Source organism: Hyla sarda, chromosome 6, assembly GCF_029499605.1.
Source record: "Hyla sarda isolate aHylSar1 chromosome 6, aHylSar1.hap1, whole genome shotgun sequence".
NCBI lineage: Eukaryota > Metazoa > Chordata > Amphibia > Anura > Hylidae > Hyla > Hyla sarda.
In genome coordinates, this window is record NC_079194.1 from 118400443 (window position 1) to 118426904 (window position 26462).

The following is a 26462-nucleotide window of genomic DNA, read 5'->3' on the forward strand; positions in this document are numbered from 1 at the left end:
ACATAGGATAGTAGCTGAAACAGATGTACTGGGACACTACACAGGTATTTTCTTTCACTTAGTTGTCTGGCCAATTACAGCCCAGCACCTAATCCTTACTGCTATGCAATGACATTGTGCTGGTGAAAATACACTGGACTGAAAAGGCTGGCGCTGCACTGGGCAATGATTTACAATAAACTACTATAGATGGCATATAAAGAAAGATGCACTGGCTTCACAAGGTTCTATGTGAGCAGAAGTTAAATAATTCACTCCCTTTATCCTCCTTTCTTGTTAACCCATTGCTTCCAGGGGAAAACACAAAGCTGAAAACACATCAGCACACTGAATACCACACATCCAGCTCTGCTAGATCTTATTATACATATGCCACATCTCAATGATAATCCATTTTGTAAATGGCTTCTGCCTTCTCCTGTAAGCAAGTAAAAGAGGGAATCTTCTCGTTATAAAAAATAAATCAGTAAATCTGGTCCCAATTTTATCCTTAGGGGATAATTGTTATACTAAATGGTTGTCTCTGGCTTTTATAGGATGGTGGTAGCTATATTTTCACAACAGCTGGAGAGAGATACAAATTAAAGACCACTATAGACCTGCACAAAAATATTTTGTGAAATTATGCAAATTACTTTTCCAAAACCAGCCACATTCTAATATACTTTCTGTGTAGGTGTTGTTAGCAATGAATAGAAACATTCACTGTTTACGTGCAGTGGCTAAAAACCTGTGAAGGACAGTATGAAGATTGGTGGGGTTGGATAATAAGTTCTCATTTCCTGACAGCATGCAGAGATCTTATAAAAAGGAGAAGTATTGATACACAAAGAATATTAGAAATGGTCTACACACTACTGTTGACTATCTTTTGATCTCATTATATGTTGTATATTGATATATACTGTATATATTAAAAAAAAGCGGAGGTGGTGCCGGGTGTGGTGTAGGTCTCTAGCCGTGTGGACGGAGCCCAGGGGTGGGTCCGTATGGAGAATGCAGTAATGCAGGAAAAAACTGCGGTGGCGCTCCCAAGGAAGTAACCCGAAGTCGTGGGTATTGGTATAAAGTAAATTATTTATTTTTTACAGCATAAAGAAATCAAAGAAAATAAATAAAGCAAGACGCGTTTCGGGAGTCACAGATCCCTTTCTCAATTGCAGGTGGTTGCTGTAAGATACAGCAACCACCTGCAATTGAGAAAGGGAGCTGTGACTCCCGAAACACGTCTTGCTTTATTTATTTATTTTCTTTGATTTCTTTATGCTGTAAAAAATTAATTATTTACTTTATACCAATACCCACGACTTCGGGTTACTTCCTTGGGCGCGCCACCGCAGTTTTTTTCTGCATTTCTGCATAGATATAACTAAGGGACTGTTGACACTGCTATCATGGTCTCTGCTATAATGGAAAACCCAATAGCGTGCCAGATTTGTCACAAGACGAACATTAACAGTACCTGTTCGACCCTGTTGCCATACAATGGGTTCATTAGGGTTATGCCATTGTGTCCCTAAATTTGCTGGAAGAATAATGCAGCATAATAAGCTATTCTTCCCATTAAATCTGTTGTAATTGCTGATGTAAGTTCGAAATGGAACCTCAACCCAGCATAAAATACTAAGTTATACATTTGCTACAGCCACACCATCAGTAACATTATTACTACATCTCTTTGACAGTATCTTCATGTCTTGCAGGAGTAAAAGATGATAGGGTCGACTGCCCTTTTAGTGGCACTGCATGCCCTAATATTATTACCGGAACGGAGCTCCAGTCAGCAAGGTATGTAGCTGCACAACTCATGCGCCTGTCCTGAACTACACGTCTTGTAATCTCCATAGAAGATAATGGTGTACTTATCATTATTATTTATTTTTAGAGCACTGCTCATACAAAAAGGGGTTATGATTAGTGATGAGCGGCATATGCCATATTCGAATTCGCGATATTTTGCAAATATATGGATGAATATTCGTCCTATATTCGCGAAATTCGCATAGTCTCTATATATGCGGTTATTTTTGCATGAGCATATGCGCATGCGGATAACTATCTACCTATCTATATTATCTATCCATCTATCCATCTATGTATTTATCTATCTCCTAATATTCTTTAGTGATGATATTCGCGAATATTGCTCTCCAGTCTAATACAGTAAATAGTATAGGAACCTTCTTTAAGGGAGGGATGAGATCACTGTGATGTGTTCTGTGGGGGGAAAAAATTATGAATATTCGTAATTGCGAATATATAGCGCTATATTCGCCATATTCGCGAATATGTGAAATACGCAATAAATATTCGAATTGCGAATATTCGCGCTCAACACTAGTTAAGATACATACTGTATGATTACAGTGGTCCCTCAAGTTACAATATTAATTGGTTCCAGGACGACCATTGTATGTTGAAACCATTGTATGTTGAGACCAGAACTCTATGGAAACCTGGTAATTGGTTCTAAAGCCCCAAAATGTCATCCAGAAAATAGGAAAAAGTGAGAATTAAAGAAAAATAAGTAGATAATTAATATAGATAAAGCAAATCCTTACATATAAAAGTAAGAAAGATCTGCTGGGAGCTGTAATCACTTGTCTATGTCAGTGTTTCCCAAGCAGGGAGCCTCCAGCTGTTGCAAAACTACAACTCCCAGCATGCCCGGACAGCCAAAGGCTGTCCGGGCATGCTGGGAGTTGTAGTTTTGCAACAGCTGGGGCCACCCTGCTTGGGAAACACTGGTCTATGTAGAGGACAGGAGCTTCTTCGGGGTCCTGTACAGAACACACAGTGTCCTAAAAGAGTAACATGGAGGCGCCCTCACCTGGTGTCCAGAGGAGCAGGTAACCCTGGTACAGGTAAAGTGTACAGAATATGTAACACCTCCCTGTACTGTAGGGGTTGCTACCAGACACCAGTCAGTGCATACACTTCAGTAATACAGGTGTTTTAACAGTAAATTGCCCATTCTGATTAGTCAGTTCCTCCAGTTGTGACAGGTGTCACAGATCTGGACTGTCTGTAGCATTGTATGTTGAGTCTGGTTTCAACTTACAATGGTCCAGAAAAGACCATTGTACGTTGAAACTATTGTATGTTGAGGCCATTGTAAGTTGAGGGACCACTGTATATAAAAGTAAAAAGTGAATAAAAAAGTACAAAATATGAATAAAGTAAATGACAGGATGATACAGAGGGAGAGAGGACACTGCCCCTGATGGCTTTCTTCATTGTGAGGAGAGGAAGAAAGTAGGTGAGGAAAGTCACCATTTAAAAGAGATGGAGCCCTGTGTTTTAAAATCTAAAAACAGAAAAGTCCACTGATTTCTTCCCTTTCCACCATCTTTCCATGGACTTTGGGTTAATAGCCCCAGCTTTATTTGCACAGGGTCTCACCACCCAGAAGCAAAGACCCTCTTTGAAAGGGTAACACATCTGTCACATGGTTGGTATAAACACCTCTGTATGTAATACAATGGAAGACTGTATATATATATATATACAGTGATCCCTCAACTTACAATGGCCTCACAACATACAATGGTCTTTTCTGAACCATCGTAAGTTGAAACCAGTCTCAACATACAATGCTACGGACAGTCCAGATCAGTGAAACGTGTCAATGGCTGGTAGAACTGACCAATCAGAATGGGCATTCACTGGTAAAAACCCCTGTATTACTGAAGTGTATGCACTGACTGGTGTTTGATAGCGCCCCCTACAGTACAGGGAGGTATTACATGACTCCATTACTTTTTAGGACACTGTGTGTACTGTGCAGGACCCCGAAGAAGCTCCTGTCCTCTGTATAGACCAGTGTTTTCCAAGCAGAGTGGCCCCAGCTGTTGCAAAACTACAACTCCCAGCATGCCCGGACAGCCAAAGGCTGTCCGGGCATGCTGGGAGTTGTAGTTTTGCAACAGCTGGAGGCTCCCTGCTTGGGAAACACTGACACAGACAGTGATTTGCAGCTCCCAGCAGATCTTTCTTACTTTTATATGTAAGGATTTGCTTTATCTGTATTAGTTATTTACTTATTTTTCTTTAATCCTCACTTTTTCCTATTTTTGGATGACATTTTGGTGCCTTTAGAACCAATTACCAGGTTTCCATAGAGTTCTGGTCTCAACATACAATGGTTTCAACTTACAATGGTCGTCCTGGAACCAATTAATATTGTAACTTGAGGGACCCCTGTATTTAGATGCATATATTTCATATTAAATGCTGCTTCTAAATAGCTGTTTTTGTCATGGGCTGTTACACTCTGTTTAGATATTTGCTGCAGCCTTTCTGGGGCCCCTTTCAGTTTAGGCAAAGACATTTTCCACCAGTTTGTGAATTTTCATCCCTATCAGTTAGTTTGTATACTTGCGGTTCACCCACAGTCAGTTCTGCGAAATCATTTACCAGAAATGGTGAAACAAGTTTTTATAGTTTAAGTTTAAAATCATTTACAAAAGAAACAAATTTTAAAACGCTCTATAAAAAAGGTGCCTTGTAGGAATCCAAATGGGACCAAAACCCTCGGGTTAGTTCTTTCCAGTTCTCATCTCTTTCCAGGACTGGACACCCCTAAACCACTGGCAATTGACCGCAATATAAATTACCCTCTCTGAATGACATTGATTTGGATGTAAATGGATAAAACATAATGTAAGATAAATACATATTTTGTACAGCACAGAATTATAGTCTGTATTTAAAAGGGTTAAAATGTATTGCTCAAACAAAAATATATTGTTTAAAATAGAAACAAAATCCTAATGCTTATCTATTTGTTTAGACATGTTTAAATCAGAGGAATATAGAGGGGAAAAAGGAGCTCCCGTCAGCATGAATATACAGTACAAATGTCACATATGTTATACAGACGTTTTTGGGATGTGGATCTGTTGGATTTTAAAGCTTTAAGCATTACTTTGATGTTTCCAATATATGCTTTTAAAGCCTCTGCCTGCAGCTGTTTAGGAGCAAACTATATAAGCTATATAAAAATATTATAAAATATGTAGGTTCTCTAGCGCCACCTAGTGCTGGTTGCAGGCAGCTAGATTTTTATCATTAAACTACTGGGGGAATTTATTATAGCTGGTCTCATTACTCTAAAATAAAATGTAGTAACTTTCCTCTGGTTTTATACCATGCTTGCTACAGGAAGAAACAGCTCATAGCTGGTATAGATGTTAGAGTTTGGCACCCTCTTTATACAATTGCTGTATTTTGCTGTAGCTAATGTAAGTGGCAGATGTTCATTTATTCTCTATGAGTGCTGCCAGAGATAGCAGAGTAGAGCATTTGGCTGTCTTCACTGCTCCCATAGAGAGTGAATGGAGGGGTGGTGAACATTTGCCACCCGCTGCTCCTTTCTAACAGGGTTCTAGGGTCTCTGTTCCCGTGATCACAGGGTTCCAGCAGTTAGACCCCCCCTGTATTCAACTAGTTATACCCTGTAAAAAATGGATCTGACTGATATATAGTAAATAATTAAGTGACTTTAGAATGTTCAAGGGTAAGTATAGATCTGTTTGTGTTTTTCACATATTTTGCTTTTGTATCATTAGCAATGATATTTACTTCTGTTGTTATTTTTTATGTTATTTATATCTGTTTCTTGAAAGCAACAGCTCGCCAAACATAAAAGACAACTGTCAGATCCAAGAGTAACACAGACAAATCACTACATTAAAGGGTACCTCTCATCAAAAAAAAAAAATTGATATATTATAGATTAATGTATGCAGAATAACTTCACAATTGCATGTTATTAAAAAATATGTTTCTTTCTATTTCATTTTCCACTTTGAAGAAATGACCACTAGGGGTCTCCCTACCAGTCCTGGCAGCAAGCATTTCAGACTCATGCTGGAGTCCTAAACACTACGATCTGCCAGTCTGCTTTGTTCACAAAGGCGAACACTCAGAGCTGCCAGCCTGCTTTGTTCACAGCCTGTTTGGCTGTGAACAAAGCAGGCTGGCAGCTCTGAGTGTTTAGGACTCCAGCATGAGTCAGAAATGCTTGCTGACAGGACTGATCTGGAAAAATACAATAGAAAGAAGCATATTTTTCATTAACATGCTATTGGAAAGTTATTCAACATTCATTAATCTAAAATATATCAAAAGTTTATTTGATGAGAGGTACCCTTTAAAGGAGTACTCCACTGGAAAACATTATTTTTTAAATCAACTGGTGCCGGAAAGTTATAAAGATTTGTAAATTACTTCTATTTAAAAATCTTAACCCTTCCAGTACTTATCAGCTGCTGTTCCAGAGGATGTTCTTTTCTTTTTTAATTTCTTTTCTGTCTGACCACAGTGCTCTCTGCTGACACCTCTGTCCATGTCAGGAACTGTCCAGAGCAGAAGCAAATCCCCATAGCAAACCTCTCCTGCTCTGGACAGTTCCTGACATGGACAGAGGTGTCAGCAGAGAGCACTGTGGTCAGACTGGAAAGAAATTCAAAAAGATAAGAACTTCCTCTGTTGTATACAACAGCTGATAAGTACTGGAAGGAGTAAGATTTTTAAATAGAAGTAATCTACAAATCTGTTTAAGATTTTTAAATAGAAGTAATCTGTTTAACTTTCTGACACTAGTTGATTTAATAACATTTTTTTCAGGGGAGTACCCCTTGAATACCTACAATACAATCGATTGTATAAATGCATTGTATTGTAGCTGCACTGGGAAACGTATGATATTCCTCATTACTATTTCTTCTCTGCAGCAAGATGTGACAATATATACGATTCCGATATAGTATTTGTGGTTGATGGATCATCTAGTATTGGAAGGGCGAACTTCCGGATGATTAAGTCGTTTATGGAAGGATTGGTCATACCTTTTATAAATGTCGTCAGTCAAGATGGAGTACGAATTGGAGTCGTCCAGTACAGTGATGACCCAAGGTGAGTCCACTAATCTAGACCATATTTAGTTTAGGAATGAGACCCAACTGCTTATGGTTGCAAAGTTTGATACATTTTGTATTACATTCATTTGACTGGTAAGTTCAGACCTATGAGCAGGGTATGGAAAAGGTGTAGATGGAGTAAGCAACTGCCTAGGGTCATATTGAAGGTGAGATGACTGTATGGATTCATGAAAAGTGTTTTCCCTTTAAAGGGGTTGTCCACAAGATAGGGGATAAGGGTCTAATCGTGGTAGGTCCGACCACTGGGCCTCAGCTTTTTGCTTGTCACAGAGAGAGCACGTGCTGCAGAGGGCATGCTCTCCATTCATTTCTGTGGGATGTCAAAGATGTCCGAGTGCTGTTCTAGAAATGACATGTCCTTTTCAGAATGTGCTCTTTCTGAGAGTCAGGGCCCATTCTGGAGATCGTGGGGGACCCACCACGATCACTCATTTATCCCCTATCCTGTAGATAGGGAAAAGTTGTTTTTCTTTGAACAACCCATTTAAGTCCATCTAAGATATGAATGTATGTAGACAGGAGAAAAGTGGTAGGCTACACACCCAATCCTACACTGGGAAATGTCATCTGGACAGGATTAAGACAATAATGTCCCAAATTAATCAATCTTTCTGATCACAGTTCAGCTTTAATTACTCTGACAAAATGAAAGATGAGCTGTGATTGGTTGCTATGGGTAAATCAGGCCGTTTTTGACAAATCGATTAATCTGGGCCAAAATATGTTTTAGACATAAATATTATACAATTATCACATTATATTACATAAGATAAAGGACCCAACAGTCATCTGGAAGAACTGTAAATTCCCATTGGGGCATACATTGCTTTACCCCTATACACTTGGGATCATAGTATTGGTATTTATTTCTCAGAGGCGTAAAAGAGAAGGTAGAGTTTTATTTACGACAGGGCCTGTCAGTAGTAATCCTTTAATTTTATTGCTTTTACGGTGTCCTTGAGGCAAAGATGGTCTTCCACCAAGCAGCTGCACCACAACACAAATTATATCCCCTTCTGCTGTAGACTAAGGGTATATTCAAAACTTCTCTGAAAAACCACCTCAAAATCAGCATGGAATTTGCAGTGTGTTTTTTGGCGCTGTTGTATGAATTATTTTCATATCATTTTTCATGTGGCTTTTTAGCTGTTTTTTTTAATTTTTTTAAAGCACCCATTGATTTGAATGTGAGCTTCCAAGGGAACCTAGTCTTAATAGTGCAGTCACTTTTTTTTTTTTGTTTGTTTCAACTTTTCCTATTGAGCCTATTGAAGCCAATGGGAAATGGAAACATTTTGTGGGGCTATTTTTGCCTGTGTCAACATACCCATTGGGGTGTTTTGGCTTTGGCTTTTTTTGGCAGGGTTTTTGCCTATGTTGACCATAAAGGTGGTTTCACTAATAATGTTTTGTGGCAGTTTTCTCATTATATTTCTCATTCCCTTTTGAATCCACTTCTTTGGCTTAAAAATTCTAATAGCTTAACAATGTTTAGACGAATGTCATACATACACCATCCCACATAGGCACCTGAGCACATATCTTGTGTTTCTTGTGTCCCATGGGCTTGGAGCTTAATCTGTAATATTGCAGGTGATGGGCTCAATAGACTATAATGGAACACGTCCCCCCTTCCCCTGCATTGAGTACCAAGCCAGCAACGTGTCTTCATAACATATCAAAAGTTTTCTTAATGACAGTAATGCTTTAACATAACAGCTGGAGGCCTAGTTAAGGCCCCTAGGCCTGCTATGTTAGTACTCTTACTAGGAGAGATGTCATAGTGCAACAATCTGCAATATAGAAGTATTGCAGTGTATTGTAACAGCAATCCAGGATAACTATATTTTTTTTTTAAATACTTCAACATGGTGCCAATAAAAACTACTGCTCAGCATGGAAATAACAAGCCCTTACAAATCATAGCTATGATTAAGGGTCTTTCGACCTGAAATGCGTTAGATGTAGGGTATTATCCTGTGCATTTAATACTTTATTTCATGTCTGTGTTGTTCTGCTGCCCATGTTTGCATTTTTATATATTTTTTTTATGGATTTTAATGGATTTTTTTTCTGCTATCTTCCAATACACATACTGTTTCCTAAAATAGTATGCATTTGTTTGTGCATCCCCTACTTTGATAGGATAAAATGACCCTTGGGTCATCCTCTGATGTTTAATCATAGTGTTTTTTGGGGACGAGGGACCCCTCTAGAGGTTCATAGCATTTACAAGGAAAGATTAGGCAAACCTGAGCTAAACATAAGTCCCATAGCCCTATGCCTATTTAATACACTTGTCCTAAATTGAATTTTTTTATGTTCTTAAATAAACTTTTTCTTTTTTAGAACAGAGTTTGATTTTTCTCGATACCGAAATGGGTCTGAGGTAATACAGGCCATAAGAAACCTGGCCTACAAGGGAGGGAACACGCGGACAGGTGCTGGATTAAGATATGCCACAGATAACTTCTTTGGACCAGCCATTCTCCGGCCTGACATACCTAAGGTCAGAAGAACACTATAAATAACATACTACATATGTAACCATAAAACCTTTACTGACGTTATATAAGGAAAAGCAATATGATTTGTATAAAGGGGTTATCCAAGAATTTTTTTTTTATATATATCAACTGGCTCCAGAAAGTTAAACAGATTTGTAAATTACTTCTATTAAAAAAATCTTAATCCTTTCAGTACTTATGAGCTGATGAAGTTGAGTTGTTCTTTTTTAAATCTAAGTGCTCTCTGATGATACCTGTCGCGGGAACTCGCGGGAACCATACAATGCTTAAATAGGCAAAAGAAAAAGAAAACTTTTCATATGTCATAGTTTGGTCTGATAGTCAGACTAGAGATGTAAAATTTTGAAGCCATAAAAAAAAAAATTCCAGTTATTTTTTATAAAAATTTACATTTTCTTAAAAAAAAAAAAGAAATGCAGAGGGGAGCAGTTTTACTAATTGATAATCATTTTATTGCTGGATATTGGTCTCACCATTTTACTGAGATCAGGAAAAAATCTATTTACTAGGCAGTCAGGCTCAGAAAATAGGCAAACATTATCTGTAATGGGAGAAAACATTAATAGGAATCAGATAGATAAATGTTAATTAAGGCCGATCTGGGAGGCAGAAACTACTGTAATACCATGAAAATTTTGCCCAACCAATACCAAACTAAATGGAAAGCGTTTTCCCTGTAGCACCCCGAGAGACAGAAATGCATATTGGCCAATTACTAAAACCAACCAGGAGTGCACACTCAGCGCATTCTCTAGAGGTGCTGTATCCCATTATGTAAGACATTAACATTAACACCATTTAGTGCCTGAGTAAACCACTATACAGTATCTGTATAGGGGCACTATAAAGTGCCTACATAACATCACTAAAATGGGCCTAAATAGTCCCTATATAATAGCACCTTACTGTACCCAAATAAAATAATGCCAACATTCAGTGCCTAAACAATGCCACAGTCCCCCTATGTAGCATCTTGATAATATCATGCATTGCCTGCAAATAACACAATACAGTACCTAGTCTAATTTATACTATGAAACAGTGCCTTAATAATTTCCTGATATAGTGCCTAAATAATACCACCCATATAGTGCTGCTGCTACCATTAGTCATCAAAGAGTCATAGAGCATGTTATTCTTGGTAGGATTGGTGACAGTGGTCACTAAGGCTATGTTTACACCTCAGAATTTCCGTGCAGAATTCTGCATTGGAATTCCAAATGGAGATTCCGCAGCAGCAAAGCCCCATTGTATTCAATGGGATTCTGCTGCGCTGGGCACATGGCGGAATTTTCGTGCCAGATGTTTCTGGCACAGAAATTACGATTTCCTTGTCTGCAGAAAGAATGAACCTGTCCATTCCTTCCGCAGACTCTGCATGGACTGCATAGCCATCTCATGTGGTTCCAAGCGACCTGCAGTCTGCAGAATGTCCGCGTTGAGATTTTCCGTGCGGACCTTCTGAGGTGTGAACATAGCCTAAATGTTATTAATTTGTATACACTTGCTGTAATCCATACCCATATTCAATCGCAGACTACAATTTTTATACACTGCTATTTATAGCCTAGACATGCATATTAAACTATTTTATATTACTGAAATTATTTTGTGTTTTCCAGGTTGTAGTTTTGATAACAGATGGAAAATCCCAGGATGATGTTGACCAGGCATCGCAGAGATTAAAAAATCTAGGAATAAAAATATTTGCTGTTGGTATGTCCTAGAGTTTAATGTTAATTACTATCTATGCCCCACCTCCACTTCCTGTGTTCAGTCTTGGTATCTCTCCTGCTTGAGAATTCCCCTTACAAGAGGCAATGAACAGTAGGGAAGTGAGACACCTAGTGGCCAAGATATATGTTATTAATTACAGATACTGTCACATGAGGGGAAGTTGTTTGAAACAACAATGACTGCTTAAACAATTCTCCAATCTGTATAAGGAATCGGTAGAAATCCATATACAGTTAGCTTCTGTAAAAGGGGTTATGTGTCTGAAAAATGCTATTTCAGTCAGTTATCTTAGGACTCGATCACATTGCCGTTCGCATCCGACACGTTAAGGGTCTGGTTTTTTTGTTTGTTTTGAGACGATCAGACTCTAAAATAGGTTGGATGCAAAAGGCTACTGTCATGTCCCGACGGACCCCATTCACTTGTATGGGGTCCATCGGTGATCCAGTAATTTTGCAGGAATTTAGCCGAGAATAAAATAGTGCTTGCAGAGTCCGGCGGCAATGTGAACAAGGCCTTATCCTCTGTTTAACCTGTATTCTCTTGTACTATGTATGATGTGTTAGTGTAGTGTGTTAGTCTATCTGGTTATACAGTATAAATAGGCAATATATATTATGAAATGATAAATGTGATCATTGAGCATGCCCAGACAGAGCAGCCCAACATACTGAAAACGGATCTAGAAGAAGAGACGATGGAGCTTGGGGGCTGTGACGTAAGGACAGTGAGGAGGAGCAACTTTGGTATATAGGGGAGTGAAGGGAGAGACTGTTGGGAGACCCCTGAGAGGAAAGTCTTGTGAGGCTACAGAGAGACCCTTAGAGAAAGGTCTCTTGAAACTACAGAGAGACCCTCAAAGGAAAGTCTCTAGAGACTACTGAGAAACCTCGTGGAGCAAAGACTACAAAGAAAGCAGCATTTAGAGAAAGCTCAGGAGACTTAGACATACCGTATATACTCGAGTATAAACCGACCCGAGTATAAGCCGAGACCCCTAATTTCAACCCAAAATCCCAGGAAAAGTTATTGACTCGAGTATAAGCCTAGGGTGGAAAATACATCATCACCGCCTGTCATCATCCAGACCCGTCATTAACATCCTCATCATCACCACCGCCTGTCATCATCCAGACCCTCATCATCATCACCGGTCATCATCCCCTTGTCATCATCCCACACATCCCCCCTTCATCATCCCCTTGTCATCATCCCCACCCCCCTTCATCATTCCCTTGTCATCATCCCACACCCCCCCTTCATCATCCCCTTGTCATCATCCCCACCCCCCTTCATCATCCCACACCCCCCCTTCATCATCCTCTTGTCATCATCCCACACCCCCCTTCATCATCCCACCCCCCCCCCCCTTCATCATCCTCTTGTCATCATCCCACACGCCCCCCCCCTTCATCATCCTCTTCTCATCATCCGCCCTCAGTGGTTTTCAACCTGCGGACCTCCAGAGGTTTCAAAACTACAACTCCCAGCAAGCCCGGGCAGCCATCGGCTGTCCGGGCTTGCTGGGAGTTGTAGTTTTGAAACCTCAGGAGGTCCGCAGGTTGAAGACCACTGCGGCCTTCGGCTTCATCCAGCCCCCTCTCACCCCCTTTAGTTCTGTACAGTACTCACCTCCGCTCGGCGCTGGTCCGGTGCTGCAGGGCTGTCCGGAGAGGAGGTGGTCGGGTGGGATAGTGGTTCCGGGCTGCTATCTTCACCGGGGGCGCCTCTTCTCCGCGCTTCCGGCCCGGAATAGAGGCGTTGCCTTGACAATGACGCAGAAGTACGTTGGCAATGAACGTACCTCTGCGTCGTTGTCAAGGCAACGTGACTATTCTGGCATCGGGCCCGAAGCGCTTAGAAGAGGCCTCCCCGGTGAAGATAGCAGCCCGGAACCACTATCCCACCGGACCACCTCCTCTCCGGACAGTCCTGCAGCACCGGACCAGCGCCGAGCGGAGGTGAGTACTGAACAGAACTAAAGGGGGTGAGAGGGGGCTGGATGAAGTCGAAGGCCGCAGTGGTCTTCAACCTGCGGACCTCCGGAGGTTTCAAAACTACAACTCCCAGCAAGCCCGGACAGCCGATGGCTGCCCGGGCTTGCTGGGAGTTGTAATTTTGAAACCTCTGGAGGTCCGCAGGTTGAAGACCACTGCGGGTGGAGAGTTCACTCGAGTATAAGCCGAGGGGGGTGTTTTCAGCACGAAAAATCGTGCTGAAAAACTCGGCTTATACTCGAGTATATACGGTAAGTCAAGAAAAAGACAGCTACAGGGGAGTGTCTAAGAGGGAGTCTGAGAGGAGAAGCCTGTTATATGCGGATGTCTGCAGAAACTGTATATGGTGTCACCGTATAACCTTCAGTTTTTTTCAGTTTATTGGTGAAGTTAGGATCTGTAAAATCTGCCAATAATTTGGTTCCTGTGTTCATAATCTGGTTTATATATTACACTGGTTGTGCCACCTTTACACTCCCTCTAGTGATGACTGCAGATAAAAAATTGTATTATTTACATCTGTTTTATATGAACAGAAGCTGGGAATTCCATATTTTTAAATCACAAAGAATGCGGAAGAATTTCTCTGCATAATTAATCTACCAGACAGCAAGGTGTAATGTTTTAATGTGGCTATAACAATTGTCAAACAGCTTTCCCAGAAACAAATACAGCAAGGAAATGGCTTAAAGTTTACTCCAGCTTGATTGTGGATGACAACTCAAGGACTTCTTAATATTTTGTTCAGGAATAAAAAATGCTGACAGTCGGGAGCTGACCAGAGTAGCGTCCACTCCGACAGATGACTACTTTTTCTATGTAAATGATTTCAAGATTCTGGGGACACTTCTTCCACTGGTTTCCCGAAAAGTCTGTATAACTACTGGAGGCGTCTACATTCCTGAAACCAGTAAGTCAACCATTACAAATCTATGAAGATATAGCAGGGATGGATTTGCGACTTGAAACTTTCTGTAGTTTAAATGATATAGTTTAGTTATTTTGAAGGCTGTGCAAAGCCCCAGATGACACATAATAGCTGAGATGAACAAACTTCTCTCTATATGCATTTCAAGTTAAATTCAGGGTTCATATAATAGTCTACAATATACAATCAATCGTAGAATGCAAAAAATAGATTTTACCAATCTGTTTCCAGTAATATGTATTCTCTTTCCATTTAGGCACTTTTACAGGACCTTCCAACCTGGTTTTCTCTGATCAGACAGCAGACACCATGAGGATACAATGGACGGCAGCCACTGGGCCAGTCACTGGCTATAAAGTTGTTTATGGTCCATTAACGGGTTTAGGACAGCAGATCCCACTGGAGTTAAGAGAGGTATGGGGACTATGTTTATAATGACAGAGCTAGAAGGGTAAGAGTCCATGTAATGTACTAAGGCCACTGTTAGGCTGGAAAGGTCAGGTGGGTATCTGGGCACATCATGTACAAGAATGTAAAAGAGTATGGTTACTATAATGCTGGCACCTATATACAAGACAACAATGACTATAATACTGCATCCGAAGTACAGGAATATAATTACTCTAATACCACCTACTATGTACAAGAAGTACTCGTCCTCCAACAGATAAGCCCTCATACTTGTCTGTGGATGAAAATATAATAGAGTTATGATTTTTAGAAGATGAGAAGGAGTCCTTAAAGGGTTAAAGACGTTTTATAATTGATGAAAAGTGAAATTTTTTAAACAAAATTTTATATAATTTAAATAAATAATTTCGATACATAAAAGCAGATAAGAAGTACAAAATAGAGGGTAACTCTTGTCACTACATTCTCATGGCATGAAGGACATTTCCAAAATAATCTGCATGTCATACTGAATAAAAGTATTATATCACTAACACAGCACACTCCCTATGCGTGTTACAGCAAGGCAAAGTGTTCTACACCCCTATTGAGGCTCTCTGTAGCCCAGAAATAGCTGTTTTTAATAGCGATTCACCGCAAATAAATTTGGACCAAACCAATTTTTTCTGAAAGTTTGGCGAATCGGCCGAATGGAATTGTTAAAAGATTCGCTCATCTCTAGTTACAGCTATAGATGTACAACAGCAAAACACATTCCCCAATCAACATATAATTCAAAGTTATATTCTTGTTGCTTTTAGAAACATAGATTGTCTGCATGAAAAATATGCTCTCCTAGTCTGCCCTTATATTATATTCCTTTCTTTTTCTTTATTTTTAATCTTATGATAGATATACGTTTAGCCCTAGAACATATAACCCCTTTATGACCCAGAAAATTTGGATTTCTGGATCATGTTCTTTTCCTTCTCACTGTCTAATATCTACAACTTTTCTGAAAGAAATTGTATGAGGGGTTGTTTTTTGCTCGACCAGTTGTCCTTTGTAATGACATCACTCATTTTACCATAAAATGTATGGCACAACCAAAAAATACTATATGTGTGGGGAAATTGAAAATAAAAACGCAATTTTGCAAACTTCTAAGGAGACCATATAGTGGCTGAATGACATAGTGTGGAGGTGGCAGAAGCATGAGGAGACCATATAGTGGCTGAATGACATAGCGCGGAGGTGGCGGAAGCATGAGGAGACCATATAGTGGCAGAATGACACAGCGTGGAGGTGGCAGTAGCATGAAGAGACCATATAGTGGCTGAATGACACAGTGTGGAGGTGGCAACAGCATGTGGAGACCATTTAGTGGCTGAATGACACAGCGTGGAGGTGGCGGCAGCATTAGGAGACCATATAGTGGCTGAATGACACAGCCTGGAGGTGGCGGAAGCATGAGGAGACCATATAGGGGTTGAATGACACAGCATGGAGGTGTCGCCAGCATGAGGAGACCATATAGTGGCTGAATGACACAGCATGGAGGTGTCGCCAGCATGAGGAGACCATATCGTTGCTGAATGACACAGTGTGGAGGTGGCGGCAGCATGAGTAAAACATATGGTGGCAGAATGACACAGCCTAGAGATGGCATCAGCATGAGGAGAACATATGGTGGCAGAATGACACAGCCTAGAGTTGGCATCAGCATGAGGAGAACATATGGTGGCAGAATGACAGCCTGGAGGTGGCATCAGCATGAGGAGAACATATGGTGGCAGAATGACACAGCCTAGAGGTGGCATCAGCAGCATCAGGAGTCCTGAAAGTGACCCGGTGACAGAGTGGGGCGGTGGGTGGCAACACCAGTACCCGGTGACGAAGGTGGGTGAAAGAAGGAGAACTTGGCATCAGATGTGTGGCATTAGTTGGGTGGCAGGATCAGAATAGTAGCTGAGGCAGGTAGGCGGAAGAAAATGGTCTCTTTTGTCAACTTAACTTTTAATATTAAAGGGTACCTCTCATCAAATAAACTTTTGATATATTTTAGATTAATGAATGTTGAATAACTTTCCAATAGCATGTTAATGAAAAATATGCTTCTATCTATTATATTTTTCCCGATGAGTCCTTCCTGTCATCAAGCATTTCTGACTCATGCTGGAGTCCTAAACACTCAGAGCTGCCAGCCTGCTTTGTTCACAGCCAAACAGGCTGTGAACAAAGCAGGCTGGCAGCTCTGAGTGTTCTCCTTTGTGAACAAAGCAGACTGGCAGCTCGTAGTGTTTAGGACTCCAGCATGAGTCTGAAATGCTTGCTGCCAGGACTGGTAGGGAGACCCCTAGTGGTCATTTCTTCAAAGTGGAAAATTAAATAGAAAGAAGCATATTTTTTAATAACATGCAATTGTAAAGTTATTCTGCATACATTAATCTATAATATATCAAAAGTTTTTTTAATGAGAGGTACCCTTTAATCTTAGGATAAAATATATGGACAACATTTTTTTTTTAAATCTAACAAAAGGAAAGGTGTGCAAAAAATCACCATGTGTCACCTACACCACCAAGTATTCATGTGATGCAAAGACCTCTAAAAGGTGCAAGGGAACAACGTATGGTCCATTGTAACTGGTGGGGGTCAAAACTTCCCCTGTAAGGCCCTACTCTCCCACTATTAAGTGTTACTCTCCCTAAAAAGGGTGGCCCCACACAGCAACCTCTCCCTATTTCCACCTAAAAACACTGCCATTTCCCAGGGTTTTTAGTATGAAATAGGTTCCTGTGTGGGGCCGCACTTTTTAGGACCAGGAACACTTACCTTCAAAAGGTGGAAGGGAACAACATATTGTCAATTGTAGCAGGTGGGGGTAAAAACTTCCCCTCTAAGTCCCTACTCTCGCCCTATTAATTCCCTTCTTGGCAAGTGTTACTCGCCCTAAAAAGGGTGGCCCCACACAAGAACCTCTCCCTATTTCCACCTAAAAACCCTGGGAAATGGCAGTGTTTTTAGGTGGAAATAGGGAGAGGTTCCTGTGTGGGGCCACCCTTTTTAGGGCAAGTAACACTTGCCAAGAAGGAAATTAATAGTGAGAGAGTAGGGCCTTACAGGGGAAGTCCCCCCCCCCACCACCTGTTAAAATGGACCATACGTTGTTCCCTTGCACCTTTTAGAGGTCTTCGCATCACATTAATACTTGGTTACTTTGTTAGATAAAAAGAAGAAAAAAATTGGGTCCATATATTTTTTTCTAAGAAAAGTTATGTTTTAGCTAATGCATATCCTCAATAGTTATTTGTGGTCTGATTCGTAGGAATTTCTGTAACTGGGGAGCAGCACCTTAAATATATTTTGCACTATCCATATTTGTGAAGTGTTGGTGTGGCACTATGGTCAATCTACTATGATGCATCAGGCATTGGTGGGTGGAAATCGTGGCTGATCCATGCCTAATTCATCTTTACAAAGATCAGTCTCTCCACATTTTTGGTGGACAGATGAGTTCTCCTTGGGGTTACTATAGCCTCTGCAGCACTAAATACCCGCTCTGATGGCATACTACTGGCCAGACAGGACCGCTTTTCAAGGGCAAACTCTGCTAGTTGCGGCCACAAATCAAGTTTGGTTGCCCAGAAGTCCATTGGAGCTTCAAAGTGTGTTGGCATGGTCATGTCAAGGTATAACACCACCTGCTGGTTCAGGTCCTGCTCCAGGTGTTCATGCTGCTAATGAGTTGATTTACAATGCGGGTGAAGAAAGCTACTCATCAGTGACAGTAGACTCAGGCTGCTGCTGATGGAGCTGGTACTGCTCCTGTCACCTCACCCCTCCTCAGCAGCCATGGCAATGGAAGGTGAGCGCAGAGGGCCCCCTGAGTCAGAAGTGCCAGAGGATGGACAATGGCGCCAATAGGCATCAGCCAACTGACTACATAGGATGTCTCTGTAGTGGGTCAGTTTGTCCTCCCTCTCAGTGGGTGTGAAAAAGGCCCTCATTTTGGGCCACCGGTAACGAGGGTCCAACAGGGTGGAGAGCCAGAAGTCATCCCGCTACCGAATAGTGACAATTCGACGGTCACTACGCAAGCAAATGAGCATGCATCGTGCCATTTTTGCAAGTGACTCGGAGAGACTACCTGCCTCCATCTCCACTGCATACTGCCTCAGTGTGTCTGGGTCCTCTGTATCATCTTCCTCATCAGCCTGTAGCTCCAAAGCCAGCTTATGCTGCTCCTCTCCTGTCAGATGACTATAAAAACCAACCATTTTGCAAAATCTTGCCTGTTCTCCACTATCCCCCTCCTCTTCCAGTTTAGCCTCCACAGGGCTCATGTGGCCATGAGATGTAGGCACCACGTCTCCAGTGCCCTGACCAGCCATCGTTTCCAACATGTGTTGTAGAAAATGAAGCAGCAGAATGATGTAGTTCATCCCGTAATTCTGGCGACTGACTTATAATGTGGCTTTCTCAAAGGGCCTGAGCAAACGGCAGGTGTCACGTATGAGTTGTTACTAGTTGACATTGAAGTTAAACAGGGGAGTCCCCCTATCCGCTTGGATTATCAAGAAATCGGTGATGGCTTTTCTTTGTTCGTATAGTCGGTCCAACATATGGAGGGTGGAATTCCAAAGGGTGGAAACGTCGCAAATCAGACTACATTGGGGGACACCGTTCTGACGCTGCAGCTCAAGGAGGGTGTGCTTTGCGGTGTACGAGTGGTTGAAGTGCATGCAAAGTTTCCTTCCCATTGTTAGGATGTCTTGCAGATGGGGGGAACACTTCAGGAACCACTTGACAACCAGATTGAATACGTGTGCCATGCGGGGTGCATGGCTCAGGTTTCCTTGAAGCAGCGCAGACAAGATGTTCTTCCCGTTGTCGGTCACCATGGTTCCCATTTCCAGTTTCATGATTTAATTTCTTGATGGATCACTTTTAGCAGTTTCTCCCCTGCTTGACTCACAGATGTTGGTACACACCGACAGGCTCAAGGAAAGGCCCACCTTCACATTCAGCAGGTATGAGAGACTGCTCCCTTCGGCTGAGGTGGTGGAGCATGCCCAGACAGCCAATTGCTGTCTGGGCATGCTGGGATTTGTAGTTTTGCAACATCTGAAGGGCCACAGTTTGGAAATCACTGTGCACTGGTCTCTAAACTGTAGCCCTCCAGATGTTGCAAAACTGCAAATCTCAGCATGCCCAAACAGCTGTCTTGGCATGCTGGGAGTTGTAGTTGCGTACCTCCAGCTGTGGCATAACTACAACTCCCAGCATGCACGGTCTGTTAGTACATGCTGGGAGTTGTAGTTTTGCAACAGCTGGAGGTTTGCTCCCCCACGTGAATGTACAAGGTACATTCACACGGTTTGGTTTACAGTAAGTTTCTTGCTTCAAGTTTGAGCTGCAGCAAATTTTCTGCCGCAGCGCAAACTCCTAGCGGGAAACTCACTGTAAACCCGTCAGTGCGAATTTACCCTAAAAACACTACACTACACTAACACATAATAAAGGGTAAAACACTACAAATACACCCCTTTACACTGCCCCTCCCAATAAAAAAAAAAAACGTATCGTACGGCAGTGTTTCCAAAGCAGAGCCTCCAGCTGTTGCAAAACAACAACTCCCAGCATTTCTGGACAGCCACTGACTGTCCAGGCAAGCTGGGAGTTTAGCAACAGCTTAAGGCACCCTGTTTGGGAATAACTGGCGTAGAATACCCCTATGTCCACCCCTATGCAATCCCTAATTTAGTCCTCAAATGCGCATGGTGCTCTCTCACTTCGGAGCCCTGTCGTATCTCAAGGAAACAGTTTAGGGCCACATATGGGGTATTTCCGTACTCAGGAAAAACCATGTTACAAATTTTGGGGGGCTTTTTCTCCTTTTACCCCTTATGAAAAGGAAAAGTTGGGGTCTACATCAAGAGGTAAAAGGTAAAAAAAGACCCCAAAATTTGTAACGCAATTTCTTCTGAGTATGGAAATACCCCATATGTGGGCATAAAACGCTCTGCGGACGCACAACAAGCCTCAGGAGTGAAAGTGCACTATGTACATTTGAGGTCTAAATTGGTGATTTGCACAGGGGAGGGTGATTTTACAGCGGTTCTGACATAAACACAAAAAAATAGATACCCACATGTGACCCCATTTTGGAAACTACACCCCTCACGGATATAAAAAGGGGTATAGTGAGCCTGAACACTCCACAGGTGTTTGACGAATTTTGGTTAAAGTTGGATGGGCAAATGAAGAAAAAAAATTTTTTTCACTAAAATTCTGGTGTTACCCTAAATTTTTCATTTTCACAAGGGACAATAGGAAAAAAGCCCCCCAAAATTTGTAACCCAATTTCTTCTGAGAAAGAAAATACCTTGTATGTGGATGTAAAGTGCTCTGCGGGTGAACTACAATGCTCAGAAGAGAAGGAGCGCCATTGGGATTTTGGAGAGAAATTTTATCCGGAATTGAAGGCCATGTGTGTTTACAAAGCCCCCATAGTGCCAGAACAATGGACCCCCCCACATGTGACCCCATTTTGGAAACTACACCCCTCACGTAATGTAATAAGGGGTGCAGTGAGCATTTACGCCCCACAGGTGTATGACAGATTTTTGGAACAGTGGTCCGTGAAAATGCTAAATTTTATTTTTCATTTGCACAGCCCACTGTTCTAAGGATCTGTCAAACACCAGTGGAGTTAAAATGCTCACTGCACCCCTTATTAAATTCTGTGGGGGATGTAGTTTCCAAAATGGGGTCACATGTGGGGGGGTCCACTGTTCCACTGGCTCCACGGGGGGCTTTGTAAACGCACATGGACCGACTTCTATTTCAACCAAATTCTCTCTCCATAAGCTCAATGGCGCTCCTTCTCTTCTGAGCATTGTAGTGCGCCAGCAGAGCACTTGACGTTCACAAATGGGGTATTTCCATGCTCAGAAGAAATGGGGTTACACATTTTGGGGGGCATTTTTTCCTATTACCCCTTGTAGAAATGTAAAATTTGGGAAAAAACAGCATTTTAGTGAGAAAAAAATAAAAATTCATTTACACATCCAACTTTAACTAAAAGCCGTCAAACACCTGTGGGGTGTTAAGGCTCACTGGACCCCTTCTTACGTTCCTTGAGGGGTGTAGTTTCCAAAATAGTATGCCATGTGGGGGTTTACTTGCTGTTCTGGCACATAGGGGCTTCTTAAATGTGACATGCCACCCAAAAACCATTTCAGAAAAACTCACTCTCCAAAATCCTATTGTCGCTTCTTCCCTTCTGAGCCCTCTAGTGCACCCGCCGAACATTTCACATATACATATGAGGTATTTCCTTACTCGAGAGAAATTGGGTTACAAATTTTGGAAGATTTTTCTCCTTTTACCCCTTGTAAAAATTCACAAACTGGGTCTACAAGAACATGCGAGTGTAAAAAATGAAGATTTTGAATTTTCTCCTTCACTTTGCTGCTATTCCTGTGAAACACCTAAAGGGTTAACACACTTAATGAATATCATTTTGAATACTTTGAGGGGTGCAATTTTTATAATGGGGTCATTTGTGGGGTATTTCTAATATGAAGGCTCCTCAAATCCACTTCAAAACTGAACTGGTCCCTGAAAAATTCAGAATTTGAAAATTTTGTGAAAAATTTGAAAATTGCTGCTGAACTTTGAAGCCCTCTGATGTCTTCCAAAAGTAAAAACATGTCAACTTTATGATGCAATCATAAAGTAGACATATTGTATATGTGAATCAATATATAATTTATTTCGGATATCCATTTTGCTTATAAGCAGAGAGTTTCAAAGTAAAAAAAAAAGCGAAATTTTCAAATTTTTCATAAAATTTTGGAATTTTTCACCAAGAAATGATGCAAGCATCAACAAAATTTTACCACTAACATAAAGTAGAATATGTCAGGAAAAAACTATCTCGGAATCAGAATGAAAGGTAAAAGCATCCCAGAGTTATTAATGCTTAAAATGACAGTGGTCAGATTTGCAAAAAAGGCCTGCGTCCTTAAGGTGAAAATGAGCTGCGTCCTTAAAGGGCTAAATTGTGAAAGAAAGCTCATGGTTTAATTTTGTACAGAAGAGTTTCCAGATAACAAAGAGTCTATGCAGAATTTAGAAGGTCGAACAACCTGACACTTCCCAGTCTATGATTAGACTTTATACTCCTCTATTTCTATGTAAGGCAGACATCTAGGTCAGAAGAGAGAGAGGGAGAGAGAGAAAACAAAAAATCGGAACACAGAAAAGAGGTTTGTAAGCCAGAAGAAATAGTGATCATCAGGGGTATAAGAATTCCACAGCCTAACGTACCTTGGTAAGCAAAGCAATGGGCACAGGCTTGTTACAAACCATTGGTTCAAAGGAACCAGAAGGTAAGCCTCCTGACACTCTGCATCATATCTAGCATTAAAGGAGTACTCAGTTGCTAGACATCTTATCCCCTATCCAGCTCGGCACCACATTGTTCTTAACATTTATGTTCAGAACACTGGCTGTGCCGAGGTCGTCATGTCCCCTCCATTCAAGTCTATAGGAGAGACGGAGATACAGCATTTGCATATCTACCACAGAAATATATGGAGGGGGCGTGTCGGCTATAGCTTTGGGTTGTGGTTTCCTGTAATTCTGCATGGAGAGGCAATCGCTCTGTGCATGTGGATTTCTGGGGTGCCTTGCTGGAGATCGCAGGGGGTCCGACATACTCTTTCTTAGAGTCAGGGCCCTGTTCTGAAGATCATGGGGTCCTAAAAGTCTGACCCACCACGATCATACACTTTTCTTCTATCCACAGGATAGAGGATAAGTGTCTGATCGTGTCTGATATGCCTAGGGGTGGAATACCCCTTTAAGCTGGGACTATAAGCATGTGTTGAAAATCCCAGCTTCCCCCCAGCCAAACAGCATATGTATGCAGCGCTAAACAGGGCAAGCATCAATGAAAGCTTACTTGTGTATACAAGGTATAGCAAGGGAGAAGAGGATGTCCAGTATGAATGCTTGGAGCAACAGGTGAGGTCTGCAAAATAATTAAACCAGAGGTACGATGTCAGACATTAGGGGGCAATCCCTAAATATACCTTATTTTCCCTTACGTCCATGGTGAGAACTTGTCTCACCAAGAAACTGGGTGAAAAAAAATATGTTGGTTCTTTTCCTTTGTGACACTTTATAGGATCAGGACTTGCATAATTGTTTTTCCTGCTAATCAGGTTGTCTCTTTCTGATTGTAATTGGGTGAAACCTAATTGTTTTGTGATGCCATAGAATGATCAGGAAATAACTGCTAAATACTGCCCCATATGTAGAAGCATAAAACTACTATAATACTAATCTCTTATGTAGAAGAATAAAACTATTATATTACTGCCCTCACATACTATGGGGAGATTTCTCTTCTACAAGGGTTTTGATAAATCTCTCCCTATAACTACTATAATACTGCTCCCTATGAAAAAGAATTAAACTTCTGTAATACAGCCTCCCATCTAAGAGAATATAACTGATAAAATACTGCTTTCTATATATAAGTATATAACTACTACACTACTGCCACCTAGGGATAAAAATATTTCAACAGGTAGGAGAACCTTCATAGTGTATATATAACAATATTATTATAATACAAAATATTCTTATTTCTGCTCATAGATCAGCCTGACTTCAGCTCAGACATCTACCCTCCTACAAAGCCTCCGACCTGGCACAGAATATTCGGTTACTGTGACCGCTTTATATGCCAACAGCATTGGACAGTCTGTCTCTGGACGGGAAAAAACCTGTAAGATATTTATTATAATGGAGAGAAAAAAAGTTACTATATTGAGCTTTAAGTCCTGGATTTGAAAAGTATAGGGCTACACAGGTCACACGGCCAAAGATTGTCAGGTCATTCTCCCTGAATCATGCTGCATTGCAACTAATGTAAATGAATGGGATGACTTTGCGACCCGCAAATTGCTGCAACCAGAACCCAACAAAAATCAGTTCATGCCGTGATCAAAGTTGCAGTGTAGCCCTAGCCTTATGCAAATAAATAACTTTAACTATAAAACATGTTCAGTAATCCAAAATTATGTATTTTATAGTGAGTCCTCTTGGCATATCTAACTTCAGAATCACAGAGGCCGGCCCCTCCTTTCTCAGACTGGCATGGACTGTTTCAGGAGGAGAACCCCCATCAGGATACAGGCTTACTTATGCAACTAGAGGTTAGTGAAATGTGAAAGCAGGCTTCTCCTGGCATACATTACTTTAAGAGGAAATAAACGATAACAAAGAATGATCCGACAACTCACCGCATGTCCGAGCCACGGCGCGTGAAGACCAGCATGGAGATCAGGGAGTATAACGGGAGGCTCAGAGGCTACAACCAGTAGTTTCGTGCAGATGCACTTCTTCCAGCCTCGGTGAGGCCAGAAGAAGTGCATCTGTACGAAACTACAGTGGGGATCAAAAGTTTGGGCACCCCAGGTAAAAATTTGTATTAATGTGCATAAAGAAGCCAAGGAAAGATGGAAAAATCTCCAAAAGGCATCAAATTACAGATTAGACATTCTTATAATATGTCAACAAAAGTTAGATTTTATTTCCATCATTTACACTTTCAAAATAACAGAAAACAAAAAAATGGCGTCTGCAAAAGTTTGGGCACCTTGCAGAATTTATAGCATGCACTGCCCCCTTTGCAAAGCTGAGACCTGCCAGTGTCATGGATTGTTCTCAATCATCATCTGGAAAGACCAGGTGATGTCAATCTCAAAGGTTTTAAATTCCCAGACTCATCTGACCTTGCCCCAACAATCAGTACCATGGGTTCTTCTAAGCAGTTGTCTAGAAATCTGAAACTGAAAATAGTTGACACTCACAAAGCTGGAGAAGGCTATAAGAAGATAGCAAAAGGTTTTCATATGTCAATATCCTCTGTTCGGAATGTAATTAAGAAATGGCAGTCATCAGGAACAGTGGAAGTTAAAGCAAGATCTGGAAGACCAAGAAAATATCAGACAGAACAGCTTGCAGGATTGTGAGATAAACTATTCAATACCCACGTTTGACTGCACAATCCCTCCAGAAAGATCTGACAGACACTGGAGTTGTGGTACAATATTCCACTATAAAGAGATTCTTGTACAAATATGGTTCAGAAGAAAGCATCAGAAGAAAACCTCTTCTACATCCTCACCACAAAAATCAGCATTAGAACTTTGCAAATGAACATATAGACAAGCCTGATGCATTTTGGAAACAAGTTCTGTGGACCGATGAGGTTAAAATTGAACTTTTTGGCCGGAATGAGCAAAGGTACGCTTGGAGAAGAAGGGGAACAGAATTTCATTAAAAGAACCTCTGTCCAACTGTTAAGCATGGGGGTGGAACAATCATGCTTTGGGGTTGTATTGCAGCCAGTGGCACAGGGAACATCTCACGAGTAGAAGGAAAAATGGATTCAATAAAATTTCAGCTAATTTTGGATGCTAACTTGATGCCATCTGTGAAAAAGCTGAAGTTAAAGAAAGGATGGCTTCTACAAATGGATAATGATCCTAAACACACCTCGAAATCCACGGGGGATTACATCAAGAGGCGTAAAGTGAAGGTTTTGCCATGGCCTTCACAATCTCCTGACCTCAACATAATTGAAAATCTATGGATAGACCTTAAAAGAGCAGTGCGTGACAGACAGCCCAGAAATCTCAAAGAACTGGAAGACTTTTGTAAGGAAGAATGGGCAAAGATACCTCAAACAAGAATTGAAAGACTCTTGGCTGGCTAAAAAGCATTTACAAGCTGTGATACTTACCAAAGGGGGCAGTACAAGATATTAACTCTGCACGGTGCCCAAACTTTTGCAGACGCCATTTTTTTTGTTTTCTGTTATTTTGAAAGTGTAAATGATGGAAATAAAATCTAA

The 26462-nt window shown here is 41.2% G+C and overlaps 1 protein-coding gene across 1 annotated transcript in view; it reads left to right on the forward strand.

The window, feature by feature from the left end:
* COL7A1 (collagen type VII alpha 1 chain) overlaps positions 1–26462 on the forward strand; it is a 189692-nt gene that overhangs the window by 33449 nt on the left and 129781 nt on the right. Inside the window, exons 3-10 of the mRNA XM_056528127.1 lie at positions 1704–1788; positions 6742–6918; positions 9294–9453; positions 11095–11188; positions 13955–14116; positions 14391–14548; positions 24200–24329; positions 24637–24759. Of these exons, the coding sequence (XP_056384102.1) occupies positions 1704–1788; positions 6742–6918; positions 9294–9453; positions 11095–11188; positions 13955–14116; positions 14391–14548; positions 24200–24329; positions 24637–24759 (1089 nt within the window). The remainder of the gene's footprint in view (positions 1–1703; positions 1789–6741; positions 6919–9293; positions 9454–11094; positions 11189–13954; positions 14117–14390; positions 14549–24199; positions 24330–24636; positions 24760–26462) is intronic.